The sequence below is a fragment of the Podarcis pityusensis genome, assembly GCF_964106645.2.
Source record: "Podarcis pityusensis genome assembly, chromosome: 12".
Lineage (NCBI taxonomy): Eukaryota > Metazoa > Chordata > Lepidosauria > Squamata > Lacertidae > Podarcis > Podarcis pityusensis.
The window spans coordinates 10,304,054-10,320,260 of NC_138037.1; the positions used below are offsets into that span (position 1 = coordinate 10,304,054).

Genomic DNA, 16,207 nt, shown 5'->3' on the forward strand with positions numbered 1-16,207 from the left:
GGAAACACCTGGAGTAATATTGTGTCCTCGTTTTGGGTGCCACATTTTAAGAAGGGTGTTGACAGGCTGGAAGGTGTGCAGAGGAGGGCGACCAAGAGGGTCAAGGGTCTGGAAACCAAGCCTGATGAGGAACGGTTGAAGGAGCTGGGTAGGTTGAGCCTGGAAAAGAAGAGGATGAGGAGAGATATGATTGTTGTTGTTGTTGTTTAGTCGTTTAGTCATGTCCGACTCTTCGTGACCCCATGGACCAGAGCACGCCAGGCACGTCTGTCTTCCACTGCCTCCCGCAGTTTGGTCAAACTCATGCTGGTAGCTTCGAGAACACTGTCCAACCATCTCATCCTCTGTCGTCCCCTTCTCCTTGTGCCCTCCATCTTTCCCAGCATCAGGGTCTTTTCCAGGGAGTCTTCTCTTCTCATGAGGTGGCCCAAGTATTGGAGCCTCAGCTTCAGGATCTGTCCTTCCAGTGAGCACTCAGGGCTGATTTCCTTCAGAATGGAGAGGTTTGATCTCCTTGCAGTCCATGGGACTCTCAAGAGTCTCCTCCAGCATCATAATTCAAAAGCATCAATTCTTTGGCGATCAGCCTTCTTTATGGTCCAGCTCTCACTTCCATGCATCACTACTGGGAAAACCATAGCTTTTACTTTGTTGGCAAGGTGATGTCTCTGCTTTTTAAGATGCTGTCTAGGTTTGTCATTGCTTTTCTCCCAAGAAGAGAGATATGATAGCCATCTTCAAATATCTTAAGGGCATAGAAGAGGGAGCATGCACCCATGGCTTCAAGTTACAAGGAAGAAGATTCCGGCCTAAACATCAGGAAGAACTTTCTGATGGTAAGAGCCATTTGACAGTGGCACGGTCTCCGTCAGAAGATGGGTAACTTCTTCCTTCCTTGGAGGTTTTGAAGCAGAGGTTGGATGGTCTTCCATCAGGGATGCTTTAGTTGTTCCAGCATTGCAGGGGGGTAGACGGCCCTTGTGGTCCCTTCGAAATCTACAGTTATTCGATTATAAAGTACAACAATTCCGCATTCCGTTGTTTTATATTGGGAAATGTTTTTTTTAACTACATATTTATGGATTGAACTGTTTTATTTGCTTTACAGGTGCATATTTCATTGCTTGTAGCCGGCCTTGGGACTTTGCAGTGGGGGGGGGGGGCTAATGAGCCTAATAAAATTCAAACTGTTTCATATGCAAACGCAGTTCCAACTCCCATACAGATACATGCTGGGATAAATAGGGCTGCTTTGCGGGAGGCTGTTTTAAGGGGGGAGGGGGGCTTTATTCCATCAAAATCCCATTTCTTTAAAAAGAATAAAATAAAAATTATAGAATAAGAAACTACCTCTTCCCCCTCAGCTGCCATGTCTGTTTGTGACATCACTGACAGTCCTTACATAACCAGGGATGGGGAAACATCTGCCCAACCCTACTAGGCCTCACATTCTTTTGGGAGGGGCACTTGTTAATAAAGAAATGATGACTGAGGAGTCCCCTCACAGCCTTCCCCTGCATTTGCTAAATAACCACATCCCTCATTTGTGTTGTTGGGATAAATTTATATAACATTCCAATGAACTTACAGAAGAATATATCTGATATACTGAAGAATATCAACAATCCAGCACAGATAATTTTACCCATGGTGTTTTGTTTTTCCAGAATCTGCTAAAACAGAAGGGAGAGGTCAGCCGTTACCAGTAAGGGAAGAAATAGTCCTTCGAGAAGCTTCTCCCGAAATGGAAGGCACACAAGACTCTGTAATTCTCTTCTTTGGGAGGTGGCTGTCATGTGGGTGGCCTTAGGAAGCTGAATGCGAAGGAGGCAGGTACCAGCCCTTTGGATTGCAGCAAGGACAACCTGGGAGCATCTCTCACCTGCTGTGCTTGTACCTCCTCACTCTCCCATTCGCTACCTCTGCACCAAGCCAAGAACAAAGACCAACATCTCACCCTTTGAGCCCCATGTTGGGCAAAAGATTCCTGCAGGGGGTTGGACTCAAAGACCCTCGTGGTCCCTCCTAACTCTACAATTCTATGATTCTGTGATCTAAGAGCATTGCTTTCAAGTGAACACATCATTCTCAGTGCCCTGAAACACATTTAAAAGGCATTCAAAGGTTTTTATAAAAATAATCTTTATAAAAAATAATAATTTATTAGTTTTCCAATTGAAATTGTCATATGATCTCAACAATCAAGCAGAAACCACCTAAAATGGCATGAGATATAAAGTCTTTCTTCCTGTTCCCGAGAGATTTTAAGCTGTTAAAAGGGACCAAATGGGGAAATCCTTTCAATTCCTAAGAGGCAGTGAGTTGAGGGAGGCCAGGGCCACATCCACACCATTCGTTTAAAGTGCAGTGAAGCACTTTAAACACTCATGGCCTCTTACCCCAAAGAATTCTGGGAGCTATAGTTTGAAAAGGGCGCCCAGAGTTGTTAGGAGACCCCTCTGTTCCCCTCCCAGAGCAACAACTTCCTGAGTGGTTTAAGCACCCATCCTTCTTTCCAGTGAATTCTGGGAATTGTAGCTCTGGGAGGGGAACAGGGGGGTCTCCTAACAACTCTCAGTCTCCTTAACCACCTACAGTTCCCAGAATCCATGAGGGGAAGCCATGCCTGTTTAAAGCATCACAGCACTTCCAGTGAACAGTGCAAATGTGGCCTAATGGTTCCTCCCCTCATTTTTGTCAAACTGCTTGTCTTGCTCCTGCATTATGGTATATAAGCTTCCATGAACCACAGCTCGTTTCATCAGATTGATGATGTTATCTCCTGAAACTCACAGCCACAGTGGGGAATGCAGAGGAGAAGAACAGACTCCATCACTTGCAATCCAGCAGATGTCCGCCTGCAGTCTCCCTTCAAAGCTCCTTCCCTCAGTTATGGCCACGGCCTTGTCCATTGCTCACTGTCAGTATTTCACATTCATTTCTCCGATGCAAATAGGGACATCCTGCGGTTCTCTTCATGACTTTCATGGCTGGTCTCGTGGAAAAGCTCGCCGACTCCGGACATCCCTGAAAGGCAAAGGCAAACAGATGAGTGGGATGGCCACCATCTGACAGCGTCCACCCAGGCACCTCCACTGGTTTCTGCCTGCCTAGGGCATCCACTGACATCATTTAAATGCAAATGCAAACTCCACCAGCTTCCGCCTAGGGACAGTCACCCGCTGCCATTGGGCAACTTCCCTCCTCTGTTTGGCTGCCTCTTAACAAACAAGGCTTCCAAACCAGTTTGCATCCATTTCAGCCAGCGTAGCCTTGCGACATCCACTAGCCTGAATGCAAACTCTTCCGGCAACCATCCACCACCTGCAGCCTCGCCAGGTCCATTGCCAGACGACCGCCTGCTTCAGAGCTGAATATCAGCTGCCTTCAAGTAGCAATCCCACTAGCAAGTAAACTTTGAACTTGCCTTCTCCTTGCTCCACAGCATTTCAGCGCTGGGTGATTGCCTCCTTCCGCCTGCCAGCTTGCTGCCATGGGGCAGGAGACCACTAGAGCTGAGTGCCACCGCTGCTGCCTATTTCTCTCTGGGGAGGGCAGCTGCCTTGCCTTTTGCCTTGGCCAACATTTATACCCACTCAGCTGCCTTTTTTTTTTTTTTTTGTGACATCACAGTCAACAATCAGCAGCTGGGGAAGCATCACCATCACCCCCTCAGCCCTCACAATGGTGGGTGTAGCTCAGCAACCATTGGCTTCTTGGTCTATTACCAAGGAGATATATAGCCAAAATCAGGTGGAGAAGGAAGAGCAACTGAAGAGGGAACACCATTCACAGTACACGGGACAGGAAGCCACGGGTCTTGGGAGCAGCTGGGCTGGCGCCACCCCTGTCCTCTCTAATATTAGTGCCACTTTCAAGTCTCCAAGGTGTTCCTTCCACCAGCCTTGTTTTTAGATGTGCAAGGTTTCTCTGGTCGCTGAGGATAGCCTCCCGAGTCCAGTTCATCCACATCCTGCAGAAATGCACTTGTTTCCAGCTTTCCATGTGAGACCTTTAAATTACTTGAGACTCCAGAAGCCGCTTCAGTTTCTTCCCAGTAACATGGACCTTCTCATGAGCTTCAACATAATCTCCTCCACCAGATTTGATGAGCAAGTGAGTGGAAATCTCCTACAGTGTTGACTTGTGGCTAGCATTCCAGAAGCGCTTTCTCCAGTTGCATTAATTCTCTTTGGCTCCTGAATTGCGTGAGGACCAGCATTTCTTTATCCCAGCTTTTTTCTACAAGGAGCTTGAGCTGGTATACGTTGCAGCAAAAACAATGAACACAGCTATCTTGCCTACCAGAGAAGAGACTAAAGGAGCACGCTTCTGGATGTTGTTGCTTACAGTAAAGTTTAAGAATGTATGAATAGCAGTTTGCAGACAGTGATCCAGGGGATCCTGGGAGACATCACACATTGCCTGTGAGATTAGGATAGTAGATGCAATTGAAAGGCACTTTGTTTTCTGGATCTGCCACCTCTACAGTGGCTTGTTGGTGAATTGGAGGCACTGCTGGTGTCCTCTCACCCTTGTTCCTGATGCAGAACTTCACTCATCTTTTCTTCCCTGACAGAGGAAGTGCCATTTTGTGGTTTGCCTCAGGTGCCAAAGTGTCTTGAGCTGACCCTGCCAGCAGCCATAAGGCCGAACCAGTCTGGCAAGTGCTCTGTGTTAACAGTGTGTGTACTCTGTATAACATACTGTTTAAGAATTTAAGACATTTAAGAATTGTAGAGCCTTTTTGGCAGAAGAAGCAGGTTCAAATGCTTTGAATAAATAAAACCAGTGCTTTTTTCCTGGGGGAATGCAGGGGTACGCATACCCCTAAACATGTTTTGAATCTTAGTTTGGCCTCATTGAAGGGCAGTATTTCAGTATCAGTTGGAAAATAAGAGAACCCCTAAACATTTTTAATGAAAAAAGCACTGAATAAAATAACCCGCTGCGGCACAAAGGGGTTCCAAGGCAGATCCTCTGTGACTTCTCTTTAGGAAGGTCAATCTGCAAAGTTCTTTAAATTCCTTCATCAGACTGAATGGGGATGAGGGGAAAGCTGGCATAGTGTGAAAGTCACAAAGTCTGCAGTTGTAATAGTTTAAAGCAGATTCCTGGAGGAGACTTGCAAGCTAATGAATTATTTATTATTCACTGAATTTATATTACGCCCTATACCGGGAGGTCTCAGGGCAGTTCACAGAATAAAATCAAAATATAAAACCACAAAATACGTAATCAAAATAAAAACACCAACCCAATAACCACCCAGGTTATTGTCAGGCTGCAACCCTAATCCTAGTTACTTGGGAATAAGCTCCATAGAATTCAATGTGGCTTACTTCTGAGAAGCCATGGTCAGCAAATAGCCATGGCACATGCCCTGATCGGGGGTAAATAGGGAAGTTGTCCCTACAAATCACCAACACAAAATATTTGTAATTTATTGTTTATTTTAATATACAAAAAAAGATAAATTTGAAATAGTTCTTTCTAGGTTTTTTCCTCCTATTTGTTGGAGCGGAGCTGCTTCACACAGGGCAAAAATACTACATTCATACTGGTTTATTCGGGCACCCTGAACTTAACTGAAGCAGCAATACCCAAACTTGGCAGATCTAATTTCAAACATGAGACTCGTTTCTAAAATACCACAGTAAAAAGGAACAAAGATCCATTGCAAATTTATGAATTATGATACAATGTTTCAAAACATTTCCATTTCATAACTGCATACAGTGGATGTCTTCTTTAGGCCATCTTACATATGTATATCTATATTTATTTATATATATAATATATATAAAAAATCAGCACAATCCAAAAGGGGTTACAGCAATGAGCTCAACTCTCTGTATACTTTTTTGTTTGTTTGTGTGTGGATACTTTAATATAAATTTTGTTAAGTCAGTAGTACAAGCTATCTCTGGTCTACTTTTTTTATTTTAAGCTACAAGAGTGAAATATAACCTACAACATTTACGTTTCACGTATCTTGGTATACAAACAGTACATTGGAATTTGAGCCAGGACCAATAGTCATTTTAATTATTTCACCATCTGGTAGAGCTTTCTGCATTTATCAATTTCCTAAACTAGTTACTTAATTCTCATTTCTGAAGTTTGCCAAGAATTCAAATTGGAAGTCTTGTGGGAACAGGTTACTGCAAACTCCTCTGTAGGCCTTCTATGTACAAGTTAAGTAACACAGCTTAATAAGACATAACTATTCATCATAAAACTGATACACACATCTCACTATGCTAGACTAGTTTTAGGACTTTATTTCCTTGAATAAAGCATACCATTTAGAAGTAGTTGGTAAAAGGAACAATGGTTTTAAAAAAAGACAAAGAGTGTACTTCATTTTTTTGTGCCCCCTCCCTTCCGAATTTTGTTCTATCCTGTGACATTTACTATAAGCATCTAATGGTATAAACAATGCAGAAAGCTCTTTCCACAAGAACTGACAAACTGTACTTAAGTCAACTTTACAGTAGGAAATTCACCAAACTTAAGGACAAAATGTGACAAGTATTCACAGGTGAAAGACTGTAGGCTTCAGTTCTGATATTCAAATGGTGGTAGATTGGCAAGAGGAATGCCCTGGCTTTGTGCAAATGTAGGGGCATAGAACTGGAGACCGAGAAGCATGTTTTAAAACCACCTTTTTGCAGTATCGGCAAGTATCACTATATGACAAAACTTTTAACTTCATAGGAAGTTTTGGAGGGGACAGGTAGTTGAGTCTCCCCTCCCCCTGTAACCACTAAAAGCTTCACAAATGTTTGACACTGATAATTTCGCGTTGGCGGAGGCAAAAAAAAAATTATCTCCAACCTGCCGCGAATTTCATTTTTGATAGGAAGGTCTCTCTTATATTGGTAAAACAGCATGTGTCTCAATGACCAGGAATAAAAATTGTAAGACTGAACAGATTATTATTATTTTAAAAACCCTAAACCATTTCCCCTCCCCCCCCACCGCTCCCAAAAAACCAAGATCAGCGAAAATAATGCTATAGATTTCCATTCCAGAGAAAATTGTAGTGCTGTTATTTGGAGAAGATCAGTCTCTACTAAAGGGCTCAATATGGATCGCCCCATGCTCTGTCCAAGTTGTACCCCTTTGGAACTTCATGTGCAGGGTCATGATAACTGGTGGCACCTATCCGCCATGTCAGATGTTCCAAGTAACTTTGACCAGATAACCAGGAAATATCTCCCAATAAAACACTGAACACAGTAGAAATCAAGGAAAGGAAGCACTTGTTCATAACGCCCTCTTGCTGTACATACATCCAACACAATTAGAGCTTGACACAAAAAAAAGCCCTTTTGGTTTAACTGGGAGTGGGGAAAGGAACCACAAGCTTCAAAAATGAAATGTAAGCTGCAATCCTTAGGGATCCATTTTTTCCTTTCTGCATATAAATTATATAAAATATATAACTTATATAACACTTGTATGTAGCATGGTTCCTTGTCTGCATATGTTACAATCTTGCAGTACAAAGAAGGTTCCAGAAAGCAACACTGTTATAATGTGAACTTTGAGGTAACTGGTTCTTGAAATACCTGGATCACAGATTGCATCCAGAAACAACAATTGGATAATGAAAAGCAAGTTTCTCTTCCCCCCTCCCTGTAACATCCTGATGGCGGGGGGGAGGAATTAAAAAGAACTTACAGCAGTTGCTTTGCATGAAAATAAATGAAGGCACAAAGAAAGAGCTTTAGACTTCGGAAATGAAGAGCTAAAAATAATGTTTCCACAGTTGTGTCCTAATACAAAAGGAAGAACTCTGTCCAAAATCAGGGGTTTTTTTAATTAAAAAGGGGAGGAAAGTGTAAGAAACAGAACATACTGACCAAGTTTTTAGACAATGAATTGGAAACTTTTTATGTGTGTAAATGACAGATCAATGGATCCTAAATTTGACTACCAAGTGATGGGCCTATTCATTGTTAAAGTCTGGCAGCAGCCTGAGCACCAGAAGTATGTATAAGGAGGCTTCTGAAAACACATTCACAATTTACATTTTAGAACATGACACTCTGTGGTTTAAGCACTTTGTTGAGCTGCAATAGGAAGTTCAGCACCAAGAAGACTGCAAGGGGTAAGCTGTCAGTCATAAAAATGGCACATGAAACTCATATTTCATCATGGTAATAGGCGACAGGAAAACCTTGTGTCGCCCCCTCCCTGCTGCTTTCCAAGTCAGCCAACAATCTGATGGAAAAGGATCATGTGATTGACCTTTCTGTGTGGGGGCTCTTTGCTAGTCAGATACTAGATTAGCTTCCAAGCTGCTCTGGGCCCTCAAAGTAACCTAAGATTTTGAGCAAGGATATCAGTTTCACCCTGAAATTCCAAGCTTAAATAGAAGATGCTTGATTCAACAACTTCAGGTATCCAGAGTCATGAAATCAGCATCCTTGGAGTGAAAAACTGAGGGATATTCTATCTCAGCCATGTTGTCTAAGTAATCAATCTTTTGATGAAGAATTTAGAAGCACCTGGTGTGCACACACTCTCTCTCTCCTCAACAATTCCTCCCTTCTCTTTTTAGGGTTAACCGCTGTGTGTAGCATGTCGATTAAGGCTAGCCAAGGTTAGCTTTAAACTGGGTTTGCCAATAATCTTTAAAGCTCAGTTGCAAATTCTGTTTTCAAGCTAACCATTGTTAGCGTTAACAAAACACTATACTATACTGAAAAGGGAAGGAACAATTGAATTTGTGGAGGAAGTAAGTAGTGGGAGCACATGTGCCTGTAGGGTGCCCTTGATCTCATACCCATGGTTACTAGTTTGTGAAGTGTTGACTTTGCATTGGGATGCTGAGGAAGCAAAAGGCATTTTAGCTCTTTTGAAACTCTTGTTAGTTAACCATCTCTTTACTATGGGAAACTTGGCAGTGCCCCATTACTACTGTCAAAAAATGAAACAGAAAGCTCCTTTACATTGCCCATTGCTTTAGTTACGGAAAGCAAAAGGCTGACTTTTATAACCCGGAGAAATTTGATTTGCAAATATTAATCAGTGCATTTCAGCAAGATGGGAAGAACTACCAAGAGCCCATTGCCAAAGAAATGCTGACAGAACATCTCTTTACAGATCATATTGTCAATGCGGTACATATAGTCACTATAAACAGAACTGCTGGCATGTTATGGAGCAGAAATCTGATTTACTGTGGTTTTCATAAATGCTTAATAGATAAGGCCACACAAATTATCACAAAATGCATCAAAATGTGTGTTTTCCATAAGGAATTTGTATGAAGGCTACACAAATATTTTTGTTGTTGTAGTGGTGGTAGAATCTTAAGGAGGCCATGAAAAAAAAACCAGTCAAAAGTGTGGGGTTTTGTTTCTGTTTTCGCAAAAGGGATTATATACAAGAGGAATACATAGTGAAGTCTACAAGTAAGTTGGCAATTCATGAATTCAGGCCACCTTTTCTCTAGCTAGTTTTAAATCTGGCTTCTTTTTTGCTGTGGCTGCACAGGATTCCTGTTTTTCATTTTCCTTGCAGAAATGTATTCGGCAATACTCGATGTTAGCCATACTCAAGAGCACAATACTGAAACAGACTTAAGTCCATTAGTCTACTCTGATTAATGTTGAATGTCATCCATTATGTTTTACAAAATAATTTGTGGTACGAAATAAATTTTTCAAACACAGTGCAGTTTTCATTCTTCAGGTGTGTATGTGTGTATTCACTTCCCCTCAATACAGTATAAACATTTTAAAATAGCATATTGAAATAATCAAGAAGCAAAACTCATAGTGCTGTACGTTTGTTTCTTAACTCCAAAAACATTAGTAGGACAATACTGCAACAGCATTATGATCGTGCTTTTATGAACACGCTTTAGAAAACTTGGATTTCTCACCTTTATTAAAAGCCCACAGCACCTACTGTAGCATATTACAATTGCTACCACAGGCAGAAAAATCAACAAGTGTTCTGCTATTCTAAACCAGAAAGAAGTACTGTACTTGTTTTGCTTTATAGCTGCCACTTTTGAAAAAAGACATCACTTTCATATTAACAAATTTCAAAAGGGAACAAAGAAAACACTGTTTTAATATTCTTAAATAAGCATAAACAAGTACTTATCAAGGAGTGACATTTAGAAGCCCAGCATAATAGCCATGTTTTAAAATATAAGCACAGTTATGATTACTTTAATGCACTGTGGGCTGACAATACAGTGCTAATGCTGCAAAGATCTAGATTAGGGGTGAAAACAATCTTGCACAGGAGATTTTGATATTGGTTACTGAAGAATGAAGGCTGCACCATAATTAATTTAACCCCTGTAGGATTTCTCTCTGTGTGAAGTGGGAAGATTTAGGAAGCTGAATAGGATCCAGTCTGCAATCCTATTCCCACTTACCAGGGAGTAAGCCCCAATGAACTCAAATGAACTTATTTCTTAGTAACAATTGCACTGCAAGAATAGTCAATATTTCAGGAACCAAGTAGTTTAGGATGCCCAAAAAGGGTTGATTTAATGTTGGCAGCAGGTTTGGACTTAAAATCGTATTGGGGAAGAATTTACTCTCATGTACCAGTGGTGAACTACTTTATTGCTGCAAGAAGCAGCTTTAAATCAGGTGTACAGAACCAGCTGAGGGACAGGAAGACTTAAAAGATACTACTGGGGATTCTGTGAACTCTTTCATAGCGAAAGAAAGCTTTGATCAAACCAACTGAGAAAGCTGCGTCATATTGATGCTAAAATATTTACTATCAGTTCATTAAACACATCTATCAGACACAAACGATGTCATATTGCCAGCGAGGTAGCTGATGTGCTAGGAACGAAGGACACAAGACAGGATGTTTGCGAGCAATAGGCATGTTTATAGCTGACCACCAAGTTTTGCTTAACCAGCCAGTGACAAAATGATCTGTAAGGAGCCGAGAGATGCCATCAACGGGTATGAAACAGTTAATTTGGTCAAAAAATAATAATTTGTGCGTCCTGCAGTAAAACAAGTTTAATGCAACTGAGAGCGGGAGGTGTGGACATCCTTCTCCCTTCACATAAAGGGAAGGTTGAAGTTGTTGTCTAGTAGGCTATAAAACTCATATGGCACTTTCAATAAATACTTTAAAGCTTCTTAAAGAAACCAGAAGGTTGTGTGTTTGCTTCTAAAGAAGAGAAAAGCAACTGCTGTAAACCAAGCCTGTTTTAGCCATCACATAAATAACGCTGTGAGAAAATAAAAAAGGAAATCCAAAGCAGCAGAGTTCTTACAATAATTAAAAGACAGCACATCTCTTCCTCCACCACCATTAACAACCTGGATCATTAAATCTCACATTTAAGAAGATATATAGGTTTGAGGTGTATTTAAGCTTAATTGTTGTTATTTCACTTCATCCTCTCCGAAGCTTCTGCCGTTCCTCTTTACAACATCAATCACAAAGATAAAGTTACTTTGGGTCTTTTACACAAATTGTTATGTTGTCCCAGTTTGAGCCTGTTTTACACGCGACCAAATTCAGCCCAACCAGTTCAAAGTTGGGACTTTCCGAGTGCTTAGCTCCCACCCTGCCTTCTTGGGGATAGCAAAAGGAAGGGGTTGTTAAAACACTATACAAGCCACAATGCCTGGCGGGTCATACAAATTGTGCAGCCCCTCTCCACATTTCGTTCCACAAAGGAGAGCAAACTTAACACTCTGTGTTCCGAAATTGCAGAGCGAATCCCAAGTCAGGTTTGTGAATCAAATAAGTGTAGTTAAATTCAATATAAAAACACGGTGAAAAAGAGTAAATGGGGAAAGGCTTTGCCTTAAAAAGCTACATGTGCCATAACTTCCTGTAGTATTTCAGCCAATAAAACGATTCTCGTATTTTAACCATTAGTATTCAGATTTAGGCTCACACATGACAGCCTTTAAGAATTACAGGTGGGGGCAACCTAAACATCAAGGAAGGTATCTGCATTTGTCATGTACAGCCATCTTCAAAAATTAAATAGGTGCAAACTCCTCAACTCTGAATGCATTCGATCCTTAAAAGTAAATCACACTGGTTTCAGTGGAGTTTACTTCCAAGTAAGTAAAATTTAGAATTGATGTGAAAGATGCATGTTTAAGCACTGTCAAGTCTAAAACTGGTTTGGATGTTCAAAAGACGCAGGGGGAAGAGGGAGAGGGAGTGACTGCTGCTGATTCTCACTCTTCTGGACCTCAGTTGTTCCCCCAAGGCAAGGGGTGCAATGCCCAACCCCCAGCAATGGAAATACACCCCCCCACACACACACTTTGAATTGCACCTGGAAACATAGAGACGCTTGTTCTTTCCTAAGCAATGTCAAAAACAACTCTCTACTGTTTTTATGGGGGACAGAGAAGAGCAATCCTTTGCAGGACATCTGCCTCATCAAATCCTTCCAGCAGTAAGCCTGCAATTTTATTTTTTATTTTTTGGAATAGTCTAACTGCAGGTAGTGAAACTGCCTTGGCAGAAATGGGCTGGGAATTAAGAGCCCCCAAGAACATATTCAAAGGTAATTTTTAATACTATTATCGTCCTGTGGCAGGTAGTGAGTGTAAACAAGACAACTTTCTTTTGCGGATTGATGTTGCAGCCAGAGGAAAAAGTTAAAATTTCATGAGAACAAAACGAAAAGTTGCACTAAAACAGCTTGTGCTCCCCACTGCCCTCCAAAAAGTAAGAGAATGGAAACAGCCTTTGCAAAGAACAGTGAATAATGCCCAGAAACCATTTTTATAGGCAGTTATTCTAAAACCGTTTACACTTATTTACAATGGTGCTTTATAAAAAAAACAAGAAAACAAAAAAAATGGTAGCACTTCCTAAAATATTTTGGAACTTTTTTTTTAAAACTTTTTTTAAACTTTTTTTAAAACTCCCTTGTCATAAAAGCCAACTTACATTAAAATATACATACTACAAGACAACACAACTAACAAAATATATAATAAAACTCATACAAGTAGAAAATTCTGAGGTATTTCTGGTTTGAGGTGATCTGTGGTCGTGAAGTTTTTTCAAAACTTTTTTTTTTTTCAGTTTTAAACCTCGGAAGCCACGTAATGCGTATGTGTGTTCTAATTTTTTTTTTCTTTTAAAAAATCATTGCATGGTTTGCAAGTTAAAAAAATATTTAAATGTTGAATCAGCAGCATTAGGAACATTCACTGATTACAGCAAGTTTATGGCATAAATAGAATCAACCGTACTGAAAATACGCACCACTGTTAAGATGAAAGAGTTGGGTGACAGAGTTCCGAGAACGAAGAATCAAGAAGAACCAACTTGGAGGTTTGTCAACCGACGGCGAACCTTGGCCTTGGTGTGACAGGCCCCAATGGGACAATGAAACTTACTTCCGAGCAATGTATACCAATATGTTTAGGATTGGGGCCGAGAAAGTACAAATGGTCAGCTACACTAGGCTACAGCTGAGCCAGAAACCCCGTTTCAAAGTGGTTTAAGTGTCATGGCTTCCATTAAATAAGTCTGGGAAATGTAAGTGTTAGGAGGCGTTAATGCTTAAAATAGAAGCCCACCGAACCACACTCCCTGCTCTGACAATTTCATTGGAGATACCGTAAGAAGCTGAAAAGATCTGGAATGGGTTTAAATCTGTCACATAGATGGGCTCCAAGACAAGAGTAGACAACATGTCTCCATATATCCCATCCACATCGGCCAACCCACTGAATTAAGCACATTTCCTGGGAAATGTGGATGCATCGGGATATAACGACTGAAATCCAGAACCTTTAAGAATTTCACTAGTTTCTCAAGCACATTTACTTGGAAGTAAGACCTATTGCTCAATGGGATTTGTAAGGAAATCAGTTTCCGATCGCAGCATCACACGCTACGGACTTTTAGAAACTCCAAACATTGCTCCAATCGGACGCCGCGTGGGAAATTTGCCCAAAACGCAGCAATTCAGCCCCAAGACCGCATTCTCTGAACTTTTTTTTTTAGATATAGGGGTTTTCTTTTTCCTTTATTTAAATACCACTGAAGCCTGAGGTAACGAAAGGACCTAATTCCGCCGGCGATTCGCTGTGACCCAACTTTCTCCATGCTCCGCAGCAGTTTTAATACTCTTGCCTCAAAACTTGCCCCTTCCTCTCATGAACTGTTTACCTGAGAAGTAGCTCCCTAAGCAGGTGTTTTCTCCAAAATGCTGCCAGAGTTCAACGTCTCTCTCTCTCTCTCCTCTCCCAAGTCCCAATACTAAACTTTTCCCTTTCGATTCTATACCATCAAAGAGTGAGCGTTCTTCTTCTTGGCTCCTCTCCCAACTCCCCGCCTCCCCCCTCACCCCCACATTACGGCGACACCCGTTACACCCGTAAAAGACACGTCTGCTTTTGTTTTCTTTTTTTTCCCTTCTTTTTTTTTCTTTTTTTTTAAGCTCGCTGTCAAAAATAGAAAAGGAACAACGGAAAAAGAAAAGTCGCGGGGTGTGAGAGTCTTGTTATGAGGTGTGATCTTATGTAACAGTCTTTTTAAGCTTGCAGCACGTCCTTGCAGGTGGGTAGGTTTTTGTTGGCTTGGTATCGCCGATGCCTCGCGTAGAAAAAACAGACCGGACAAAAGAGAAAACCCAGAAAACAGGATTATTATTATTATTTAAAAAAGGGAAATAAAAGTGAGTCCATTGAGGTCTTGAGGTACCTGCACCGTTATCTGCATTCATTAGTCGGCACCCGAATGCTTGCTGAGATGTCCTCGTTTTTCCTTCCCCCCCTTCGTTTTAATACAGTAGAGCAATGCGCTGGTAAAATTGATCCAGTCAAAATAATAATAATAAAAACATCAACGACAATAATAATAACAATAATAATAATAACAATAAAAAGTCAAGATTAAAATAGCAGCTGCATTTGTGTGTGTGTGTGTGTGTGTGTGTGTGTGTGTGTGTGTAAATGTATGTGTGTGTGTGTGTATGTTGGATTGTGGTTTAATTTCTTTCTTTTTAAAAAATCCAGTGAGTCTGGAAAGACCACAAAAAAATAAAAGAAAAACCAAAAAAACGTGAACCAGGCTTTAGATACTTGACTCTTTGGGCAACAAGTCCACGTTGGTGACAGAGGTCACAATGGAAACGAGGCAGTCCGAGGTAGAGCCGTTTACTGATTTGCGTATCTGAGAAATCCGCTCCTCTACGCAACCTGCCGAGAGGCGTGCCTCTGCGTCGTGGTCCCAGCATTCTTCTATCGTGACACAAAGCTGTGCCAAACCCTGGAGACAGAGGGTAAGAGGACAGGGGTGTTTAGCTCATAGGACACCAAGGGTGGAGTTAGGAACAGCCTTAAGCATAGAATCCCACTTCCCTTCCCATCACTGCTGACCCCGCCTGGTCGCTGCTAGGTGCTGCTTCCTCAAGCTGGGATAAAAACTGGCGCCGATTTCTTTGTGTTTATGAAAGGCGAACCATATCACATTTATATATTGCAATTTACTCATTTCGGAACATTGATCACCCACTTAACTATTAAAGGAAAACCTTTCAGTGGTGTGCAATATGTAAAAGAACAATACAAAACCATCACGAGTCAAATTTGTGGAGTCCGGCTTCAATGATCGGATTCAGTGGTCAAGAAAAGCCAGAATGATTAAAGAGATGTCTAAAAACAGACAAGAGGAGCGTCCTACGCAGCAGAGAAAAAACAGCAGACACGGGCTTACTGCTTCAAGTGAGATCCAGACCTTTGTGGCATGTTCTACAGATACTATTTTTTCAACCAACACAAACAATCTACCAGTCTGGGGAATTTATTTCATTAGTTTAGCTCTCTTTTATTTTCCTTATGTCTAAATGGATGCCCAGAAGTGTTCTAAGGAACTGCATCCGTATATTAATTGGACCAAAACCCAGAAATGGCTTATAAAACAACAGCAGCAGCAGCAGCAACAATATAAAGCAGGTTTCCTGGGTCTACACAAAATCAACTCCTCATAAAAACTCGTCACTTAGGCCAAGACCCAAAGAACTTTCTATGTAGACAGAGGCTTGAGAATGCCTCTCCTTGACCCATACGATCGGACCTGGTTTTAAATCTCTGAATCCTCTGAATTTCTGTTTCATTCACTTTCATGGTGTTTCTTTCATATATGTGCTTTCCCCAGCTCTTATCTGTGTTTGTTTCTATATTACATTTTTTTAAATGTTAGATGCTGTAAAGATGCT

The 16,207-nt window shown here is 41.2% G+C and overlaps 1 protein-coding gene and 1 long non-coding RNA gene across 3 annotated transcripts in view; one reads left to right on the forward strand and one right to left on the reverse strand.

The window, feature by feature from the left end:
* The first annotated feature begins 15 nt into the window (after positions 1 to 15).
* Positions 16 to 4,369, forward strand: LOC308459192. The gene is made up of 2 exons (XR_013977881.1): positions 16 to 148; positions 1,668 to 4,369. It is a non-coding gene; the product is annotated as an uncharacterized lncRNA (long non-coding RNA).
* A 5,007-nt stretch (positions 4,370 to 9,376) lies between these two features.
* ACVR2B (activin A receptor type 2B) overlaps positions 9,377 to 16,207 on the reverse strand; it is a 136,160-nt gene continuing 129,329 nt past the window's right edge. For both annotated transcript variants that reach the window (XM_080974168.1, XM_080974167.1), the window contains exon 11: positions 9,377 to 15,258. In XM_080974168.1, coding sequence (XP_080830294.1) covers positions 15,064 to 15,258 — 195 coding nt within the window. In that variant the 3' untranslated portion in view covers positions 9,377 to 15,063. The remainder of the gene's footprint in view (positions 15,259 to 16,207) is intronic.